Consider the following 23,282-nt stretch of genomic DNA (forward strand, 5'->3'; position numbering starts at 1 on the left):
GCAGGGAGAAACAAATAGGTCTGTGAAGTGTTGGGAAGAGGATAAGATAATTTTGAAAAGAACTCCCCTTTTTCTTTAAAGATGGGAACAATACGAGCATATTTATAGTTGGTAATGTGTCTTGCTTACTTACCTACTTATTTATTTATTTATGAATGATACTGGAGATTGAACTCAGAGGTGTTCCACCATTGAGCTACACCCCACCTTTTTTATTTTTTTTGGTCCTGGGGATTGAACCCAGGGGTGCTTAATCACTGAGTCACATTCCCAGTCCTTTTTTATTTTTTTTTTGAGACAAGGTCTCCCTATGTTGCTTAGGGCCTTGCTAAGTTGCTGAGGTTGGCCTTGAACTTGTGATCCTTCTGCCTCAGCTTCCGCAGTTGCTGGGATTACAGACCTGTGTCACTATGCCTAGTGGATGCATGCGCGTGCACACAAACACACACACACACACAAATAGATATATAGATAGATAGATAGATTTATTTTTACAGGGAAAAGCACACACAAAATGTATTACATGCCTAGGGCATGGGAATATTAGACTTCAATATGGCACTTTTAGAAGAAACCTATGATAGCTATAGGAGAGATACATGGTTTTTTGCGTAAATGACCTAGCTATTCCTGGATATAATCTGTCTTCCTGCTCACTTAGGTTGGAGTTGTTGATAATTCTTTGCATTGATAGAATGTTCCTCATTTTTATAATGACTTATGTAACTGTGAGATGTATGAAAGAGGGCTGGGGAGATAGCTCAGTTGGTAGAGTGCTTTCCTCACATGCGCAAGGCCCTGGGTTCAATCTCCAACACTGCAAAAAAAAAAACAAAAGATGTATGAAAGAAGAATCACCAAAATGTAAACATGTAAACTCAACTAATTATGGGAAAGGAATATCAGACAAAATTTGAGACCTGAGGTGGGTTGGAGTGTCATTTCTTTGCTCAACTCTTAAACACTTGCTTGAGGGAATAAGTGGGTGTTGTAGATACTGGAGATACTTCTAAGTCAGTCATCCCCAGTACTAGTCTTGAGGGCGCCACTTACCAACTGTGAGATTTTAGATAGTTTTCTTAGTTTTACTAAAAAAAAAATAAAAGGATGTAGATCGAGTGGTTGTCATAAAGGTTAACAGTATTGCATATATATCACATTGTAGGCACTTGCTTAATGATTTTCAATTGTTTTTAAGCCTGGTATAATTAAGATGATGAATATTGGTGTTGTGATACATCTGTTTTTCTTCCCTGCACCTGTCATTGCTTTGTTCTAGTTGTATCAGACCATTGCAGTTAAGTTTTAGTTTGTGCTTTTTCTTAATAACAGCTTCATAGGGACAGTCTACATTTTACCTGAATTCCATCAGTTGAGTTTGAAGAGGGTGTGACACTTACCTCATTTGTCTCTAAACCGAAGACCCAGTATTGGTGCTTGGTGACTACCATTTTTAGCACCTCAGTGATGATCCAATAACTAGAAAACTACATTGGAGTAAAGTTGGGACTTTGGCCTTTGTTGATATTAGGTCAGGTTCAGTGTCTGTAGTATTAGAATGGTGGTTGTTCAACTGTGCATTATAGAAACATATCCTTCCTCTGGACATGGTAGTACAAGCCTATAATTTCAGCCCTTGGGAAGTTGAGGCATGAGGATCACAAGGTCCAGACCAGTCTGGAAAAGTTAGTGAACCCTGTCTCAGAATTTTAAAAAGGTTGGGGATGTAACTCAGTGGTAGAGCACCACTGGGTCAAACCTTGGTAGGGGGGTAAAAAAGTATCATTCCAAAAACCATCTGTAATGTAATACTGTGTTCATCAGTAGCAGTGCAGTAGTCCTGGGCAAATGGGACTTGATTAAGTCTTGACAATAGTCTGTTTTGTGAAGCTGGTTGTGTTAAACAAATAACAAAGACTGATGGAATGAATAAATTGCTGATTTCCACATGATATCTAATTTTAGTTCCTAGGCCTCCCTGTGATCTTGGAAATGAGAATTAAAAAAAGATCTTGCCTGTGTTTGGGATTTTTAATGTCTTAGGGTGTTAATGTGTCCTAGATATTTAACTAGTGAAATTGGATGACTAGACTTTGTCCTTCAAAGAGTGATGCTAGGACTAATGTATATATTTTCTTAGATGTTAAAAATGAACATTCATTTTGCTAACAAAGTCTAAGAATCAGCTCTTCATCAATTTTCAGTTGATGTCTTGTGTGTTTTGGTGATTAGGATATAGTTCCTCATTAATAAATTGTTCATCACTGAATATGTATAAATATTTTTGAAAACAAGAATTGTTTATATAAATAACAACTGTTTGAAGCTCCAGTGAAAACATAATTGTATTGCTGTTTCTCTTGCCCTGAATGTCTCATGAAGCTGTGTGATGGAATGCTCGCTCAAGCTGCAGCACTATATTTTGGTGATTGCTGTCAGTGTTGGAAATATCCTGATTTGGTTGTCAACAGAATTGGCCTTCAGTCATGGAAAGCAAGTACTCTGGAACCAAGAACCTGTTTTCCCTTTTTTTGAGTGTGTGCTGCTGGGGTTTGAACCCAGGGCCTCACACATGCTTTGGATCTTTCACAGAGCTACACCCCCAAGCCTTTTTAAAATTTTATTTTGAGATAGGATTTTGCTAAGTTGCCCAGGCAGACTTCAAACTTGGTGATCATCCTGCCTCAGCCTACCCAGAATGTTTTTAAGAATTTGACTACTTTAGACTCCTCATATAAGTGGGATCATGAAATATTTGACTTTAAAAAAAATTTTATTAGTCATTGATGAACCTTTTTATTTTATTTATTGATTTATATGCAGTGCTAAGAATTGAACCCAGTGCCTCATACGTGCTAGGCAAGTACTCTACCACTGAGCCACAACTCCAGCCCAAAGTATTTGACTTTTTGTGACTGACTTATTTCACTCAGAGTGATGTCCTCTAGATTCATCCATGTTACAGCATATGACATGATTTTCTTCTTTTTAAAGACTGAATAATATTAGTAGTCCATTGTATGTATATACATTTTCTTTTTCTTTTTGTGGTACTGTGGATTGAACCAAGGGATGCTTCAACCTCTGAACTACATCTCCAATCCCTGCCCTGAGTCCGCCTTTTTAAATTTTGAGTCAAAGCTAGTGTTGACCTCAAAATTGCAATCCTCCTTCCTCAGCTTCCCTAGTCTCTGGGATTATAGGTGTGTACCATAGTGCCCAGCTGTATATACATTTTCTTTATTCACTGATGGACATTTAGATTGCTTCTACCTGTTGGCATTTTTTGGCAACAAATATAGGTATGTAATGTATCTTGTATAAATGTATCTTAAAGATCCTATTTTCAATACTTTTTTTTCTTCATTTCTAAAATTTGAAGTTGCATATATTTAAGGACACAGTGGTGTGTGTGTTCTTTTTTTGTGGTAATGGGGATTTTTATTTTGAGTCAGGGTCATAATATGTAGTCTTTTGTGACTTTCCATTGACTTTTTTTTTTTTATTTTAAGGAAAAGCAGTCTTTGTTTTTTTTTTAAACCTTCATTTTATTTACTTATTTATTTTTATATGGTGCTGAGGATCAAACCCATTGCCTCACATGTGCTAGGCAAGCACCCTACCACTGAGCCACTCCAGCCCCTCCATTGACTTTTAAACATATTTTAAGTTTTCCATTAAAAAAAATTAATTAAACCTCTCCATTACTCCTACTACTACTGCTCCATCTTTTTTCTTTTTTTATGTGATCCAACTTCTTTAAAGAATTATTCGAATTCTTTAAAGAAGAATGGGCATGGTGGTGCTTATTTGTAATCCCAGAGACTCAGGAGACTGAGGCAGGAGGATCACAAGTTCAAAACCAACCCTCAGCAACTTAATGAGATCCTGTCTCAAAATAAAAAAATAAAAAGGACTGAGGATGTGGCTCAGTGGTTAAGTGCCCCTGGATTCAATCCCTGATACTTCCTCTACCCCCCAAAAAAGAAATCAGTTGTTTTTACTTTCTTTTTCTCCTCCATAATCTTTAGCTCATTCTGGGTGGTTTGTCTGTCTGTCTGTGTGTGTGTCTGTGTCTCTGTGTCTGTCTGTCTCTCTCTTTCTCTCTCTCTCTCTCTCTCTCCCGGTACTGGGAGTGCGATTTCTAATCCTACCTCTACCACAGCTGCTCTTGAAAAGATTTCCAATGGTCATACCATTTATAGTTCTCAGTTGACTTCTGAGAAACAGGTTATGCTGCAGCTACTGTTCTCCTTCATGGACACCATTTTCCTTGTCTTCTCTGGCACCATATTGCTCTTGCTTTCCTTGTTCTCACTGTGGCCTCCTTTGGTCTCCTTATGGAGCTTCCTCTGTAGTGGTTGTGTGTATAGCTTTTAAAGCATTCCTTAAGACTTAAGTTTTGTTTCACCCCACTTGGTTCTGGGGAATTGAACCCAGGGGCACTCTCCTTTTAGAAAAGTTCTGGATTGGGGGATAAAATTATAATGTTCACTCTAATTATAAGGTGCTAGGAATCTGGTCTCCATCTTCCTTTCCAGCATCATCTTTTTTTTTTTTTTTTTCTTCTTTAGTTGTCAATGGACCTTTATTTTATTTATTTATATGTAGTGCTGAGAATCAAACCCAGGGTCTCACAGATGCTAGGCAAGCGCTCTACCACTGAGCCACAACCCCCAGCCCTACAGCATAATCTTGAACCTTGCATATTACTTTGCATTTTAGACATAGAATGTTGTGTTCCCTTGCCCCAGTTTCTTTCCTATGTTAATTTTCCTTCTACTCTCAGTTATCTCTCTCTGCAGGGAAACCTTTCCTGACCTTCTTAAGGCACATTCACTCATTAACTGGGTCTCTACCTATTTTTTTTTTAACAGTATTTGTCACAGAATTACATGTGTATTGGATTCTACCAGACTCTCCTTGCTTATTGCAATTGATAATAAATTTCTGTTGAATGAAGAAAGGAATGCATGTCAGCTATCACAACTTCTTAAAAATTCTAACCTACTCTATATAACTCAGTTGAAGAAAGTATTGCTAAAGAGAGGGAAGCATTTTTATACTTCACCTTTAAAAATATGGAGTAAGTTGGGAGTATAGCCCAGTGGTAAAGTGCTTACCTAGCACATGCAAGGGCCTAGGTTCAATCCCTAGTACTTAAGTAAAAGAATGAAAATTAAGAAGCCAGCTACCTTCAGTGGTGCATGCTTGTAACCCCAGCAGTTTGGGAGACTGGGGAGGCTGAAGGCTGAGGCAGGAGGATCACAAGTTCAAGGCCAGCATAGGCAACTTTTAAGACCCTCAGCAACTTAGCGAGACCCTGTTTCAAATTTAAAAAATAAAAAGGATAGGGGATGTCACACAGTGGTAAGGTGCCCTGGGCTCAATCCCCAGTACCAAAAAAATAAACAAAACCTATAGAGTAACCAAATACACCCACTTTCTTTACATTTCTTCTATTTACAATAGAGGGTCCAACCTGTCAGCCTGTGAGTTGTGTAAAATTTAGTTATTATTTACTGACCATATAGATTATAAGAATAGAAGAAATTTCCTATGAAAATAAAGATTGCTGGTTTTGTTTAAAAATAATAGAGATCTGGCAAAACTGGACTGGCAAGCCTACTTGATGTTAATTATCTTGAAATGGGTGTGACTATTCTGTTTTTTTTTTTTTTTTTTTTTGCAGTGCTGGGGATTGAACCCAGGGCCTTAGTGCTTATGAAGCAAGCATTCTATCAACTGAGCTATATCCCCAGCCGTGACTATTCTTTGAAATGGTCATTTGTGTCATCTGGCATAGTGTTACTAAATGTGTACTCATTCAGCTGGCTGCAGTCGGACATGGTGGCGTATGCCTATAATCCTTCCTGCTGTGGACGCTGAGGCAGGAGGTTTGCAAGTTCAAGACCAGTCTCAGTAACTTAGTGAAACGCTGCCTCAAAATAAAATATAGGAATATAGGGATGTGGATGTAACTCAGTGGTAGAGCACCCTTGGGTACAATCACTAGTACTGCCAAAAAAGAAAATAAATGATTGGCTGCTCATTTGTTACTGTTCATAGAGATAAAGACTTTGTGCCATTCATTTAGTTCATGTGACATTTCAAATTTGGCTGTGTAACTCTTCAGTGCATTGGTCTACATCTGGCACAAGCTCCTTCTCCTGTCAGGAACTGGCATTTTTGAGTAGTACTGATAGCTGTTCCTTGTAAACATATGAGTTTGCATCCCCGATTTTCATGATTTCTTTGAAATGCCACTACAAAATAGCATTCAGAAGTTGTAAGTTAATAATTATATTAATAAGTACTGCTCTTAGATAGTTTGTTTTATAAGGTATCTAGATTGTTGTTTCTTTTTCTTTTTTCTTTTTTTTAACATTTTGTAGTCCATCTTTACTTTTTTATGTGGTGCTGAGGTTCGAACCCAATGCCTCACATGTGCTAGACAGGCATTCTACCACTGAACCACAACCCTAGTCCTCTAGGTTGTTTCTTTAATAGAAATTTTCTGAAGCTTTATATTTGAGATTTTAATGTAGACATTAAAATTGAATGTAGACATTATATTGGGATATTTCCCTTTTATGTGTTTAACAATGAAGCTTAGTAATAGATTGGACCACCATTATCAAATAAAGGACACGAATGCATTTGAATGCCAGTTGTGAATGCCAGGTGCTCAGTTGTGAACTTCTTTCCGTGTATAAAAATTGAAATTAAGTCCACTGGCATTGAAGGAAATGGAGCTGACCAATATTTTTCATGTTTGACTGGTATCATGATAAATAAAATATAATATTTTTATTAGAATAAAAACTAAAGTTTTTAATAAGTTCCATATTTTTTATTGCTCTGTCATTTATTATTTATTATTGTTATTGACCCCAAGTTTGTGCTGCATTTAATTGAGGAAGAGGTACAAACAGTGTGAGTCTTTCTCTCACTTTTTTATGTTAAAATTGAGGCAATTGCTATGCAGTTGAGTGAAACAGAAATGTTGCTTACCCATGGATTAATTCTCTTTTATCAGCCCCTACAAATGACAAAATTACTATATTTCTACTTCTGATATCTAATAATAGACTTAACACCCCCTTTAAATGGGCTTAATATATTTTCATGAGACTTTATTGCTAACATATTTGTACAATAAACTTCTACTTTCAGTGTTCTATAGAAAGTTTTTGAATAGATCAGCAGTTCTAATGTACATATTAAGTCAGCCAGTTGTAAAAGTTTTCTGACTTCCATCTGGTATCTTATATTTTGACTAATCAAGCACAGTTGCTTCTTTGTCTTACTTAATTCTCTCCCCCCCCATATTTAAGGTTATATATTGGAAGATCTTAAGTTCTATTTTATTTGTAATTATCTGGTGTACTTTGACTTAATCTTTTATTGTCAATCTTTGGATCCCTTTGTTTTTGCAGTTTTTGTTTACAGCATAGCTTATTAGTTAGTTGATTTTGACTTTGTGATATAATTTGAGAGTCTTACGAGTTTATTTACATTTATTTCACATTTGTTCTGTGGTGTGCTTTGTTTTTGTTGCTTCCTTTTTTTTTAAATTATGTGATTTGATTTTCACCTTTCCTGTACCACCTGATTTTACCTGATTTTCTTTTTCTTTTCTTTTATAAGCATAAAGAGTTTATTGAATTGGAAGTATTTACCATATAGAGTAGGCACTCCCAAGAGAAGTGGCTACTACCAGGTCTTATTTGCTTGAGTTATTTCTCTTAATTCTCCTAGTTTTATATTCTCTCTTTTTTTTTTCTTTCAGTACTGGAGATTGAACCTAAGGACTCATGCTTGTTAGGGAAGTGCTTTATTGCTGAGTTACATCCCAGCTATATATTTATTTATTTGGTACTAGGGATTGAACCCAGGGGCACTTTACCATGGAGCTACATCCTCAGCCCTTTTTATTTTTCATTTTCAGATAGGGTCTCGCTAAGCTATTGAGGCTGACCTGGAACTTGCAGTTCTCTTGCCTCAGTCTCCCAGGTTTTTGGAATTATAGGTGTGCGCTACTACTGCTCCTGGTTTTTTCGCTTTAAGACTGTCCTGCTAAGTTGCATTGGCTGTCTTTGAACTTGTGATCTTCCTGTCTTAACTTTCAGAATAGCTGGAATTAGAAGCATGTGTCCCAGTGCCTTTCTTTGTATTTTAAGTATGATTTTCAAAGAATACTACTGTCAAAGGATGTTAATGATAATTGTAAAATATAGCTAGCATTTGTAAAATAGTTACTATGTACCAGGCATTATGCAGAGTACTATTTACTGATAATACAGAGTAGTACTGTAGTACAGGTACTTCTACCCTCATTTTACAGCTGAGGAAACAGTCTCATGGAGGTAAATAACTTGTCCAAAGTCACATAGCTAAATAAAGGGGCAGTGAAGAATGAGAACAGAGGCATAAAATCTCTTTGCTTGGTGTGCATTGTTTTTGGTGGAAAATTGTACTGCATTTAATATGCTGTGAGGGTGTATGCCACTGTGCTGGAAGTTGTAGATACCTATTTGTGTGTGAGTTCTTTATGAAATGAGTTCTCTATGAAATTTAGATGGGTATTTGTTAATACCTTGTGGCCACAGAACTTGTATACCATAGTAAATCTTACTAATCAGTTTTTTTCTTTTTCTTCATCCCACAGTGTTAATTTTAAAGACCCTGAAGCAGTCAGAGCTCTGACTTGTACTCTCCTAAAGGAAGATTTTGGACTTTCAATTGATATTCCGTTGGAGAGACTAATTCCCACAGTTCCGTTGAGACTCAACTATATTCATTGGGTGGAAGATCTGATTGGTCATCAGGACTCTGACAAAAGTACTCTACGAAGAGGAATTGACATAGGTATATAGTTTTAAATTCTTTTGTGACTAAACTTGAGTTTCTTAAGTTTTACAAAGCCAAATTCTCAATAAACTTCTCTACTGGGTATTTGTTGTGTGTTAGAAACTGACCACAGGATAACTACTATTCTTATTCATTGTATCTAGGCTTTTCTGCTATTGATTTCTCCTGAGAAGGGGCTATTGATTTCTCCTGAGAAGGGGTTTTCAGTTCCAAATAGGAAGTGAGGTGGTAAAAGAAGTACTGAGTGAAAGTGAAGTCCTTGTCTTAGCTTTGCAGATTCCCATGTTGATGTCCATGACTTTTGGACCTTATCTTTATTCTGAATCATTTGATGTTAGTATAGAAGTCATCGTACTGAGGTTTTATGGCGATAGCCAGTTTATAAAAGATCATGTTGGCCTGAATACTTTCAGAACTCTCTTGGGTAATTATTTGTAGAGAGGATATTCAATCCAAGATTAAAGACAGGAAAAAGTTGAGTTCATGTAAGATGTTCTCTTAATTATAAACATTTATAATAAAGAAGGATATCCAGCTTTACTCACTTGGGAGAATGAGTAGAGGTATGAAAGGACCTGAAGCCAGGGCATATTTTGTGATTATAAATGTAAGGGGACAGTTCAGGAATTTGAATAGAGGTGCTCTTTATTTCTTAATGGTTTGTTATACCCACTGTTTTCATTTGATAGGGTTTTAATTTTTTTCTTTTAATTTTTTGTCCTTAACTAGCTCTTTATAGGAAAGATTGAATTAACAGCTCTGTGTCTGTTTCTAGAAATAGTATAGTTAATGGGCACAATGTCTAGATGGTAGTAAATGTTTAACTTTGACATTTGCTTGTGTTTTCAGTGAACTCTTTTGAGTCTTCATCTTACATGACTTTTTCAATAGCATTTTTTTGACTCTTTTCTTTCATGTACTATTCTCCACTTGCTTCCATGACAACAGACTCCTCTGGTTTTCCTTGTTTGTTTCTATTTACTCTTATTTCACTTTTCAGGCTTACCTTCCTGTATCTGACTATTTGATACTGATAATCCTTACTTAAGTCCTTTAAATCTTTAGTCCTTTCTCATTTAGTACCCTACCCTAGTAATTTCACTCATGTCTGTGACTTTCCTTCCCCCATGGAAATAAGTCCCATATTTATGTATTCTTCCAACTTGGATTCCTTTTTCTTTTTCTTTCCTTCTTTTTTTTTTTAATTAAATTCTTTTTTTTTTTTGGTACCAGGGATTGAACTCAGGGCCACTTGACCACTGAGCCACATCCCCAGCCCTATTTTGTATTTTATTTAGAGACAGGGTCTCACTGAGTTGCTTAGCACTTCTGTTTTTCTGAGATTGGCTTTGAACTTGCTATCCTCCTGCCTCAGCCTCCCAAGCCTCTAGAATTACAGGTGTGTGCCACCATGCCTGGCAGATTGCTTTTTCTTGACTTCTGGTCTCATACAACTGAGAAACTTGGATATTTAAAAAATGTGTTAGACTTGCCATGTTCAAGGTTTTAATAGTCTTTCTTCCTAGTGCTGGTTATTTCAGTGAATCTGCCACAATCTATCCTGTCATCTGTGATTTTTCCTTCTCATTCTCACTGAGAATGTCCATCACCATTTCCTATTGATTCTGTTTTTTTGACACTGAGTCTTACTGTGTTGCCCAAGCTGGTTTCAAATTCCTGGGCTCGAGTGATCCTCCTTCTCAAATTTTCAGGTAGATGGGACAATAGGTGCCCCCTCCATGCTTGACTTTCTTAAATCAATCTTCTGTTCCTTCCTTCGTTCGTTCCCTCCCTCCCAGCCTCACACATATTAGGCAAGCATTCTACTACAAAACCACATCCCCAGCTCCCTTAAATATTTCTTAAATCATCTGCTTCTTTCTATCTCCACTGCCACCATCACCAGTCCCAAGTTGTCATCATCTTTTACCTTGTCTGTAGGATAGCTTCTCAGCTGGTATGCTGTCATTCATTCAATTATCCCTCCATTCTGTTCTCTGCCCTGCATTCAGAAAATATGTATAAATCCACATCTGATTGTATTTTCACCACTAATGGCTTCTAAGTGCTTTTGTGGCCTTTTAGATTTACCTTTATTTGATCCTTGCCTTCTTCTCTAGGCCTCTCTAAGCCTCATCTTATATGGTTCTTCCCTGTCTCATCTCTTCCTTTCTGTACTTTGGGTTGAACCCAGGGGCACGCTACCACTGAGATACACCCCTTTTAATTTTTTATTTTGAAACAGGGTCTTATTAAGTGACTGAAGTTGGCCTTGAACTTGTGATCCTCCTGTCTCAGCCTCCTGAGTAGCTGGGATTACATTGTATACTACTATTCCTGAACATTGCCTTGTTTTCTGTACTTTTTTAGGTCTTCTAATAAGGCATCATAGCCCCCAGACCTTTGTATGTTATTTCCTATGCCTGGAAGTTCCCTTATCCTTACCTTGTTTTTTCTTATTTGTACAATATGGTACATGTCAGCTTAAGAAAAGCTTTCTCTGATCTTCCAGACTAACACAAGTTCCTTGGTTATAATCAGTGTTTCCAAAAGCCTTGTTTCTTTCTTCATGGCATTTATTTTCCATTTAAAACTGTACTTTTTCAATTATTTGATTAATGTTATTCTCTACCATTAGATTGCCAAGTATAGTGCCTATTAATTTTGGTTATTATAATATTCCAAAGCTAGCAAAGTTTCTAGCATATAACATTTGTCCAATAAATGATTTGTTGAATGTTGCTGGATAAATACATCATTCTTCAAAATTTTGAGCATTCTATAGGAGTTTAAGTAAAACCATTGGGATTTTCTTAAAAATCTTATCTTTTATATTCATGGCAGAGGACTGGCTGATGGGTTCTAGAAAACTTTGAAAGCTTGATAGCCTATTTGGTACTAATTTGATTTTAATTATGCCCCAAACCCTCTAAAATAGCACTTGGGGATATAGGAGGTTAATGGATTTTAGCTCTTCACAAGGGGCAATACTTACTGAAATCACATTCATCCTAATTAGGATTTTATATAAATTCTTCCCCCAGACTCCATTAGTCTGCTCTAATTCTGATTATATACTTTCCATTTTTATTTATCATTATAAAGATTATTACCCACTTAAAAATGTCATTTGTCTTTCTGAGGGCATTAGAATGTCAGAATGCAAGTTTTTTTTGGTATTGAGAATTGAGAAAAATTTTTGGGAGCAGGCAGGGAATGGATCTTTTACCTACATTTATTACCTTGGAGGGAAGCACACTTTTTTCTTTGAAATGAAATTGTAATATGAAGAGAGAAACTGTTGTATGAGAGTCAAGGTCCTGGAACCTAGTCGGGATTTTTTCCCTACAGAACTGAAAGTGCTACTGAAATTCTCTTATTCCAGATGACTCTGGTTCACTAGAATGGCCAGCAGAGCTAAATAATTGTGGGTCCTGAGAGGACCCTTCTTCCCTCCCCACTTAACAAATCCCTGAAAATTTGTTTGTCCAGCTGTTCAGGACTAGGAGACTTGGACCTCAAAGAGCTAAAATGTTGTAGCCATGAATCATCCTGTCTTTTCCTAGCCTGTTCAGAATATCTCCCCTGGTTTCCTTTGGGTTAGGAGCTCCTCCAGGCTCTAACCACTTTCTGCCAGATCCCTAGGGACTAGACTGTATGTGGTCAAGGGAAAACAGATCTGGAGTGGCTGGTTTAGGCTGGCTGCTGTAGGCCTTCAGGAGAAACACTGACTTTCCTTCTCTCAAATACACTCTCTAGGATCTAATTAACCAAGATTAGTCAGTGGTTGTAAAGGCAATATTTATGTTTAGTATGTAGGACAGTCCAGGACTAGTGGTTCTTCATGTCAGTTTAGGACCAAACCCTAGTTGTCAGAGAGCAATTTTTGCCTGGAGTATTTGCCTGTGAATATCTCCTTTGAATCTGTGGTGGGGCTAGCCCATGACTGATATTTTAGATCCAAATGAAATGTTTTTCCATGTCTCCAAATCTAAGAAATGAGTTCTCTCTCTCTCTCTCTTTTTATTTTTACTTTTGGTTTCGTTCAGGTGGCAATTTACAGAAATGTGGGGAAATTGAACTGTTAGATGTGAAACTCTTACATCCTACATATTTTTTTTTCTGCTTTTGGAGAATGGGAAGTATACATTGACTTTTTAAGATGTTACTATGGTATTTTAACAAATAGCATTGATTTTTTTTTTTTAAGAAAATTGAGTTTGTGTGAGATTTAAAGTACTGACACTTTCTTCTTTTGGTACCAGGGATCAAACGCAGGGACACTTAGCCACTGAGCCACATCTCCAACCTTTTTATATATATATATATATATATATATATATATATATATATATATGTTTTTTTTGGGTGCTGGGGATCGAACCCAGGGCCTTGTGCTTACAAGGCAAGCACTCTACCGACTGAGCTATCTCCCCAGCCCCTTATTTTATATTTTATTTAGAGACAGGGTCTCGCTGAGTTGCTTAGGGCCTCTCTAAGTTGCTGAGGCTGGCCTTGAACTCATGATCCTCCTGTGTCAACCTCCCAAGGTGCTGAGATTACAGGCGTGTGCCACTGCATCCAACCAAGTGATGACCTTTTATAAAGCATTAAATTAAATTGAATTTGGATCTTTTTTGCTTAGTCAGTTATATATTCCTTGACCTCCATTTACGTACACTTCATTTTACATACAACACACAAAAGAGGAGGACATAAGAGTTCTGTCTTCTGTGGAGCCTGACTCTACTTACAAGACTAACATACATGAAATCGAGAACCCAGGAGCCACAGTATGTACCAGCTTGTGATTTACATTGTTAAAGCCATGAGAAATTTGAAAAGAGAAGAATGGTATTTTCATCGTGATTTTCACGTTTTCCTCATGTGTAGAATGTGTTCTGAATTTTTATTTTGCTAGGTACTGGGGCATCCTGCATCTATCCCTTACTTGGAGCAACCTTAAATGGCTGGTATTTTCTTGCTACGGAAGTGGATGATATGTGTTTCAACTATGCAAAGAAAAATGTGGAACAGAATAACTTATCTGATCTCATAAAAGGTTAGCTCAACAGAATAAATTCCCCTTCAGTCTTTGCTTATTACCTTTCTAAGTTAACATGTCTTGTTGTCTTTGGCTTTAATACATAGACTTTGATAATTAAAAAAAAATGACACATTGTAATTGGGTTTGCTGTTTTGATACCAGAATTAACTAAAGAAGAAAAAAGCAATAGTACAGTTGATCCTCATTGTTTCTGAATTCTGTATTTGTGAATTTGCTTACTGGCAGAAATTAGTTTATTTAAGTAGATGTTCTTGAATCTATAATTTGCCGATGTTCGTTAGTGGTTTTAATTTGTATTTTAATATACTTTATGTTATAGAGCAATTCATAGCAAAATTGAGTGGAAGGGACACTTGTGGTACTAGGGACTGAACCCAGAGGCACTCTACCAGAAGCCTTGTATGTAACCCTTTTTATTTTGAGAAAGGGTCTCACTAAGTTGCTGAACTTGTCCTCAAACTTGTGATCCTCCTGTCTCAGCCTTTCAAGTAGCTGGGATTTCAGGTGCACCACTACACCTGGCAGAGTTCATACATTTTGGATAATTGTTTTTTTTTTTTTTTTTTTTTTTTTTAATTTTTTAATTGTAGATGGACACAATACCTTTATTTTATTATTTTTATGTGGTGCTGAGGATCAAACTCAGTGCCTCATGCATACTAGGCAAGCGCTCTACTGCTGAGCCATAATCACAGCCCCTGGATCATAGTTCTTTATCACATGTTTTCTGCAAATATTTTCTTATAATATGGGTCTTCTTTTTTATTCTCTTGACAGTGTCTTTTCATAGAGCAAAATTTTTTAATTTTAATGAAGTCCAGCTTATTGATTCTTTCCTTCGTGAATCATGCCTTTGGTGTTGCATCTGAAATGTCATCTCCATATCCAGAATGATCTAGATGTTCTCCGATGTTATTTTCTAGGAATTTTATTGCTTTGCTTTTTTATTTGGCTCTGTGATGTTTTGAATTAATTTTTGTTAAAGGTCCATGTCTAGATTAATAAAAAAAAATTTTTTTAGTTGTCAACGAGTCTTTTATTTATTTGTTCATATGCAGTGCTGAGGATCGAACCCAGGGCCTCACACATGCCAGGCAAGCGCTTGCTCTACCCTTGAGCCACAACTCTAGCCCCCTAGATTAATTTGTTTAACTTTCTTTTTTGTAGACTTTTGTTTACCTGTTTTTTAATTGGAGCATTATAGTTGTATGTAGTGGTGGGATTCATTGTTACATATTTGTACATGCACACAATGTAACAATATAATTTAGCCAGTATCATTTCTCAGTATTTCCCTTTTCACTCCCCTCCTCCCTTGCCTGGTCCCTTCCTCTTTTCTGCTGATTTCCCTTCGATTTTCAAGAGATGCCTCCACCTTTCTTTTCCTTTTTCCTTTTTGGCGTCCACATTTAAGAGAAAACATGCCACCCTTGACTTTTTGAGTTTTGGTTTATGTAGCTTAACATAATGCATATTATTATTTATTTTGTGCTGGGGATTGAACCCAGGGTTGCTTTACCATTGAGCTAAGTCCCCAGCCTTTTTTATTTTTAAGTTGTTGATGGACCTTTATTTTATTTATATGCAGTGCTGAGAATTGAACCTAGTACCTTACACATACTAGGCAAGCACTCTACCACTGAGCTACAACCTGGCCCACTTTGCTGAATTTTTTTTATCAGCTCTACAAGTTTTCCGGTGAAGTCATTTTTTGGGTCTTCTAGATATAGGATCATGTTATAAGCAAACATAACTGACTATTCCTATTTGTATTCCTTTAATTTTCTTCTTTTGTTTGATTGCTCTGGCTAGAGTTTTCAAGAGCTTTATTAGGAGTGGTGAGAGTGGACATCCTTGTCTTATTCCAGATTTTCAAGGAAATGCTTTCAATTTTTGCGCCATTCACTATGACTTTGAATTTGTTGTAGAAAAGCCTTTACAGTTTGGAGGTCAGTTCCTTCTATCCCTAGTTTCTTCAGTGTTTTTGTAATGAATGGGTGCTGAATTTTGTCAAAGACGTTTCTTTTCATCTATTCAATGCCTATATGATTTTTTTCTTAATTCTATCTGACGTGATTGCATTTATTGATTTGCATATGTTAAACAACCCTTGCAACCTTGGGATAAAACCAGCTTGGTCTTGAGGTACAATCTTCTTAATATGTGGTTGAACATGATTTGCTAATATTTTATTAAGGAATTTGCATCTTAAGTCCATCTGATCCATTGGTATGTAGTTTTAGATTCATTTTTTCCATGTGGATGTCTAGTTGTTCCAGTACTATTTGTTGAAAAGACTACACAACTCCATTGTATTGCTTTTGTTACTTTGTCAAAAATCAGTTGACTGCATTTTTGTGGTGGGTCTTTTTCTGGAATGTCTGTTCTGTTCCATTGATCTATTTTTTCATCAGTGTCATACTCTGTTTTTTATTGTAGCTTTCTTTTCTTTTCCTTTAAAATTAAAAAAAAATAATAATTATAAATGGACACAAGATCTTTATTTTATTTATTTTTATCTGGTGTTAAAGATTGAACCTCTCATGTGCTAGGCAAGCTCTCTACTACTGAGCCACAACCCCAGCTGCTTAAAATATTTTTTGATTTTTAAATTTTTTTAAATTTTGAGACAGGATCTCACTAAGTTCCCCAGGCTGGCCTATAACTTGTGATTGTCCTGCCATAGCCTCCCAAGTTGCTGGGATTACAGGTGTGCATCATAACATTCCTGGCTATCTTGTTTAATATAGCTTCATAATAAGTCTTGAAGTCAGGTAGTATCAGCTTTTTGGTTTTGTTCTTTTAGTATCATGTTGGCTATTTTGGGTGTTTTGTCTCTCCAAATAAACTTTAAATTGGTTTGCTAATAGCTAAAATTTGTTTTTAAACCCAAATAGTCAAGGTGCTTTTGTAGTTATTCACAGCCATGTGCAAAGTGGCAAAACATTTCATCACCTACTGTGTATACTTCCAGGTATAACTGAAGCAGACGGTGCTCTACCTTCTTATCTCAGTTCTCATACTGTGAACAAGTCTTGTTTTTGTGGTCTATTTAGTACCACATTTTTTTCCCTTGCATTTTTGTGTTTTTCGTGGTGATTTTGCTATTTCAAGTGGCTCTTAAATGTAGTGTTGAAGTGCTATCTTCTCTTTCTAAGTGCAAGAGGTTTTGATGTGCTTTACTGAGAAAATAGATGCCTTAGATAAGCTTCATTCAGACAAGAATTATAGTGTTGTTGTCATGAGTTCAATGTTAATCAATTAGCAGTATATATTAAATGAGGTATGTTTAAACTGAAACACACATAAACCAAGGTTGCTTATCTATCACTTGATGAAAATATGATTAACCCTTTATTTCTCCTAATAGGCAGTGATTCAATATACATGTAACTGTCTTGAATAATGAGACTTGACTGTCTGTGAAGTAACATAGTTACCAAGATTTTAAAAAGAAAGAAACTATTGTTGATTAACTATACTTTTAAGTTTTAGCACATGGAACTATGCTAGATATAGTCAAATTCCTTTGTGATCAGTACATTTTATTTTTGTGTCATTGTATAGATGAAGTGCTGTTAGTTTTTCTTATTAAAGATATTTTATTAGGGCTAGGGTTGTGACTTAATGTAGAGTGCTAGCCTACATCATGTGTGAGACACTGGGTTCAGTTCTCAGCACCATATAAAAATAAATAAATTAAAATAAGGTTCATCCACATCCAAAAAAAAAATACATTAAAAGAAAGATGTTTTACTATATCTCTTTAAGAAAGAAAACTTTTTCGAGTAGTATTAAACCTATTGAAGGAGAAATAGTAATATTGTTAATGAATTTGTTTCAGTTCTCTGTTGCTGTGTAGCATATTCCTCCAAAAGTAAGCATTTATTATTTCATGGTCTCTCTGGGTTAGGAATTTGGGTGTATCTTTGTTGGATGGTTCTGATTTATTGTCTCTCATGAGGTTACACTCAAGTTGTTAGCTACACCTGTCACTTGAAAGATAGGTGATAGAGAACTTCCATAATGGTTCATTCACATGGCCTTACGGAAGGAAACCTTACTTCATTGCCACCTGGATTTCCATAGGCTACTAGAGTATTCTTACAGCATGCCAGGTGGCCTCTCCTAGAGCTAGTATTCAAGATAAAGAGCAAGGAGAAAGCCCTGCTGCCCTATGACTTAGCCTATCACTTCTGTCATTCCATTTGATAAAATTGAGTCACTAAATGCAGTTATACTCATAGGGTAATTAAATTCTGCCTCTTGAAGGGAGTAGTGTCAAAGAATTGGTGCCCGTTATTTTAAAACCACCACCACCACCACATTAATGTAGCTAACAGATTTTATTTTTTCTCCTAGTGGTAAAAGTGCCTCAAAAGACACTCCTGATGGATGCTCTTAAAGAAAAATCTGAGATAATCTATGACTTTTGTATGTGCAACCCACCCTTTTTTGCCAACCAATTGGAAGCCAAGGTAAACTATCTTTTGCTTTAAAGTAATTGAATATTTATCTAAATTTGCCTTGTTAATGGAGATGAGAACAGCTTTTTGTGTAGAAGTTATGTCGGTTAGGATGCTTTTGGTTTGAAATATTTAAAATCCCAATTCAGACTGACATAACCACAAAGAAAGTTTATTGGCTTATGTATCAGAGAAATCCAGCAATAGGTTTTGGTCTTCAGAAACAATTTGATCAAGGAATTCACAGAAACACCAGACTAAGGCTCTGTTTTTCCAGCTTTCTCTTGGCTCTAACCTGGTCCTTGGCTGTTTTTGTTTTCTGACTGGTTTAGTCATGATGAGGTAATGTATATGGGGTTGCAGGGTGAGGAGAGAGCTCTTTTATTTCCCAGCCATTGAACTTTTGATTTTTTTTCCAGTTGAACCAGTTTAGATCATAGACTACTCTTGAACTAAGCCTGTTTTTTTGTTTTTTGTTTTTTGTTTTTTGGTATGGGGATTGAACCTGGGGTGCTTCACCACTGAGCCACATCCCCAGCTCTTTTTGTATTTTACTTAAAGACAGGGTCTCATTGAGTTGCTAAGTGCTTCGCTAAGTTGCTGAGCCTGACTTTCAACTTGGCAATCCTCCTGCTTCAGCCTCCCGAGCCTCTGGGATTATAGGCATGTGCCATTATGCCCGACTGGACTAAGCTTGTTGAAGAGAGGAAATCACTATGTTTACTACCATCTGTCATTTAATAGTAACTATATGGCCTACTTTGTCTTTCTGATTTCAAGTGAAAAATATATTTGCTCATAAATATTGAAAGATACATGGAATAAAAAGAACTAGCATATTAAAAACTCAGTGCTAGGGCTGGCATGCAGCTCAGTGGTAGAGCACTTGCCTAACGTGTGGGATCCTGCTATCAGTTTTCAGCACTGCAAAACAAAAACAAACCAAAAAACCTTCCATGCTATAACACCTTACTGATTTAACCTAAGTTTTCATTCATCTAGTGAACCCTTTATTAGTAATGAAGAGTGAGTAATATTAATCAGAGGAAATAAGACGTATGTATGCTTAAAACTTGAGAGAATAAGTTGTTTTTAAAAGTATTCAGATACTCTAAAAATACCATATAAATGACTCTTAACAAAATGTAGATGAATTGAATTTTTTGGGAGAATAGAGAGCATAAACTTTTTTAGCAGTACCATCATTCCAGATTAGAACATAAAGTAAAACGTGATGTAAGAAACTTAAATTTTAGCTGGGTGTGGTGGCTCATGCTTGTAATCCCAATGATTCAGGAGGATCTTGAATTCAAAACCAGCTTCTGCAACTTAGCGAGACCCTATCTCTAATAAAATATAAAAATGAGCTGGGGATATGGCTTGGTGGTTAAGCACCCCTGGGTTCAATTCCTGGTACCAAAAAAAAAAAAAAGAGAGAAATTTAAATTTTAGTCTTCAATGCAGATATGGAATATAAGTTTTTTAACTTGGTGAGATACCACATTTATACAAAAAAAGTGCACACTGGGAGCTAAAGGCACAACTCATTAGTCGATAGGTTGCCACTATTGCATGATATCCTTGGCTTGATCCACAATACCAAAAAGGTGCCTATGCCTTAAGTATGGACTATAGAACCTGCATCCAGATGAAGAAATGAAGAAGTAGAGCATTATTAGCACCAGAACTAAATGTGTGTTTTTTTTTTTTTTTTTTTTTTTTGCGTACTGGGATCGAACCCATGGGTGCTTAACCAATGAGCCACATCCCCAGCCCCCTTTTTAATATTTTATTAGAGACAGGGCCTCTCCAAGTTGCTAAGTGCCTCGCTAAGTTGCTGAGACTGGCTTTGAACTTGAGATCCTCCTGCCTCAGCCTCCAGAGCTGCTGGGATTACAGGTGTCTGCCACCGCACTGGCTAAATGTCTTTTTATAATAGCTTTTTGAGATATATTAACATACCATATAATTCAGTCACCTAAAGTATAGGATTTAATGATTTGTAAGTATATTCACAGAGATGTATACCCATAATCATAGTCAAGTTGAACATTTCATCCTTTTCCATAGAAACAGTTTTTCCCCAGCATCCTGAGGCCTACACAACTATGAATCTACTTTTTTGTTTGTGTATATTTGCCAGTTTGGGGCATTTCATATAAATGGAATCATACATTATGTCATTTTTTGCAACTGACTTCTTTCATCCATGTCACATGTATCAGTATATCATTTTTTTTTATTGTTGTTTCTACTTTTTGGCTCTGATAAATAGTGTTAAGTATTAATGTAAAAAAAAGTATTAATGCAAATATATTTCTGGTTTTAGGTTTTCATTTATTTTGGGTATAATCCCAGAAGTAGAATTACTGGGTTCTGTGATAACTATGTATTTAATTGTATGAGGAACTGCTGGCCTATTTTCTAAAGTGACTATATCACTTTATATTCCCATCAGCAGCATGGAGGTTCCAGTTTTCCACATCCTCATCAACACTTCTTAGTAACTGTCATTTTGATTATGGCTATCCTAGTGAATGTGAAATCATATCTCATTGTGGGTTTTTTTTAACCCCACATTTTTCTATGGGCACATTATTATTGTACATACTGATGGGATTTGTTACATATTCATACATGCACACAATATAGCAATATAATTTGGCCAATATCACTCCCAGCACTTCCCCCCTCCCTCCTCACTCCCACCCCTTTGTCCTTTTCTTTTGTTGTTCTCTCTTTGATTTTTGGGAGATCCACCCCTACTTTTGTTTTTCCATTTTCCTCTCTAGCATCCACATATGAGAAAAAACATGACCCTTAACCTTCTGAGTTTGACTTATTTTACTTAACATGATGGTCTCTAGTTCCACCTATTTTCCTCTAAATGCCATAATTTCAGGGTTTTAAAAAAATATTTTTGTAAGTTGTAGATGGACACAATACCTTTATTTTTATGTGGTGCCAAGGCTTGAACCTAGTGCCTCACATGTGCTAGGGTGGTGAGCTACAACCCCAGCCCCTCGGTTTTCTTTATGGCTGAATAAAACTTCATCGTGACCAGGCACAATGTCATGCCTATAATCCCAGCAGCTTGGGAGACTGAGTCAGGAGGATTGAGTGTTTAAAACCAGCCTCAGCAACTTAGTGAGGTCTTAAGCAGCTTAGAGACCCTGTCTCTAAATAAAATGCAAAAAAGGGCTGGGGATATGGCTCAGTGGTTAAGTACCCCTGAGTTCAATACCTGATACTAAAAAGCAAACCACAAAAAAAACACTTCGTTGTTTATCTATACAACATTTTCTTATCCATTCATCCATTGATGGATACCTTGGCTGGTTCCATAGTTTGGCTATTGTGAATTGTGATGCTGTTAACATGGGCGTACATATATCACTGTAGTAAGATGACTTTGATTCTTTAGAATAAATACCAAGAAGTGGTACAACTGTGTTATATGGTGGTTCTTTTGAGGAATTTCCATATCAGTTTCCATAGTGGTTGTACTCATTGTGGTTTTGATTAGTATTTCCCTGATGGCACCTTTTCCTGTGGTTATTTGTATATCAGATTTGCCTATTCAGATTTCCTACCTCCCTCGCTTTATTTGTAGTCCTGGGGATTGAACCCAAGGCCTCACACATGTGAGCAAATGCTGTACCACTGAACTACACCTCCACCCCTCCTGCCCATTTTTGTTTTTCTATTTTTTCAAAGTATTTTTTAGATGTTGATAGGCCTTTATTTTATTCATTTATTTATATGTGGTGCTGAGTCAAACCCAGCGCCTCACACATGGTAGGCAAATGCTCTACCACTGAGCCACAACCCCAGCCCCACTCTTGCCCATTTTTAAATTGTTTTTTTTTTTAATTACCATTAATTTGTAAGGATTTTTTTTTTATATCTAACAAGTACCTTGTTAGATAATGATTTGAAGACATTTTCTCATATTCTGTGGGTTGTCTTCTCACTTTTTTGATGTGTCCTTTGCAAATCTAATTTTTTTTTTTTGTACCGAAGATCGAATTCAGGGGCACTTTATCAATGAGATATAGCCTTATTCCTTTTTATTTTTTATTTTGAGACAGGATCTTGCCAAGTGGCCCAGGCTGACCTCAAACTTTGGCCATCCTCCTGCCTCAGCCTCCCAAATTAATGGAATTACAGGTGTGTGACACCACACCTGAGTGCAACTCAAAAGTTTTTAATTTTGTTGAGGTTCAGTTTATCTGTTTTTTTTTATTTTTTATTTTTTTATTTTGTTCTTATGCTTTTTAGTGTGGTATCCAAGGTAATGAAGATTTCTTTCTACATTTTCTTCTGAGAGTTTTATAGTTTTAACTTTTACATTTAGGTGTTCAATGGATTTTTTATATTTGGTATCAGGGATTGAACCCAGGGGCACTTAACCACATCCCCAGCCCTATTTGTATTTTAGTTAGAGACAGAGTTTCACTGAGTTGCTTAGGGCCTCTCTAAGTTGCTGAGGTTGGCTTTGAACTCATGATATTCCTGCCTTATTCTGCTCAGCTGCTGGTGTAACAGGCATGTGCCACTGTGCCCTGCTATTCTTCAACAATTTTTTTTAATGCATTATTTTTTAGTTGTTGATGGACCTTTATTTTCTTTATGTATTCATATGTGTTGCTGAGAATCGAACCCAGTACCTCACACATGTTAGACAAACAGTCTACCACAGAGCCACAATCCCAGCTCTCTTCAACAGATTTTGAGTTAACTTTTTTTTCATATGGTGTGAGGTAAGAATGGGTTAATGTAAAAAGCAAAACCATAGCCAGGCTCAGTGCACATGCCTGTAATCCTAACTACTCAGGGGGCTGAGACAGGAAGATCAAAAATTTAAGGCCAGC

General features: G+C 36.5%; 1 protein-coding gene across 1 annotated transcript in view; it reads left to right on the top strand.

Annotated features, from left to right (window-relative positions):
• The window catches only part of Mettl16 (methyltransferase 16, N6-methyladenosine), a 63,399-nt gene that overhangs the window by 13,198 nt on the left and 26,919 nt on the right, over window positions 1–23,282 (top strand). The window contains exons 3-5 of the mRNA XM_047546628.1: window positions 8,672–8,871; window positions 13,796–13,936; window positions 18,305–18,420. Coding sequence (XP_047402584.1) covers window positions 8,672–8,871; window positions 13,796–13,936; window positions 18,305–18,420 — 457 coding nt within the window. The remainder of the gene's footprint in view (window positions 1–8,671; window positions 8,872–13,795; window positions 13,937–18,304; window positions 18,421–23,282) is intronic.

Source organism: Sciurus carolinensis, chromosome 3 (genome assembly GCF_902686445.1).
Source record: "Sciurus carolinensis chromosome 3, mSciCar1.2, whole genome shotgun sequence".
NCBI lineage: Eukaryota > Metazoa > Chordata > Mammalia > Rodentia > Sciuridae > Sciurus > Sciurus carolinensis.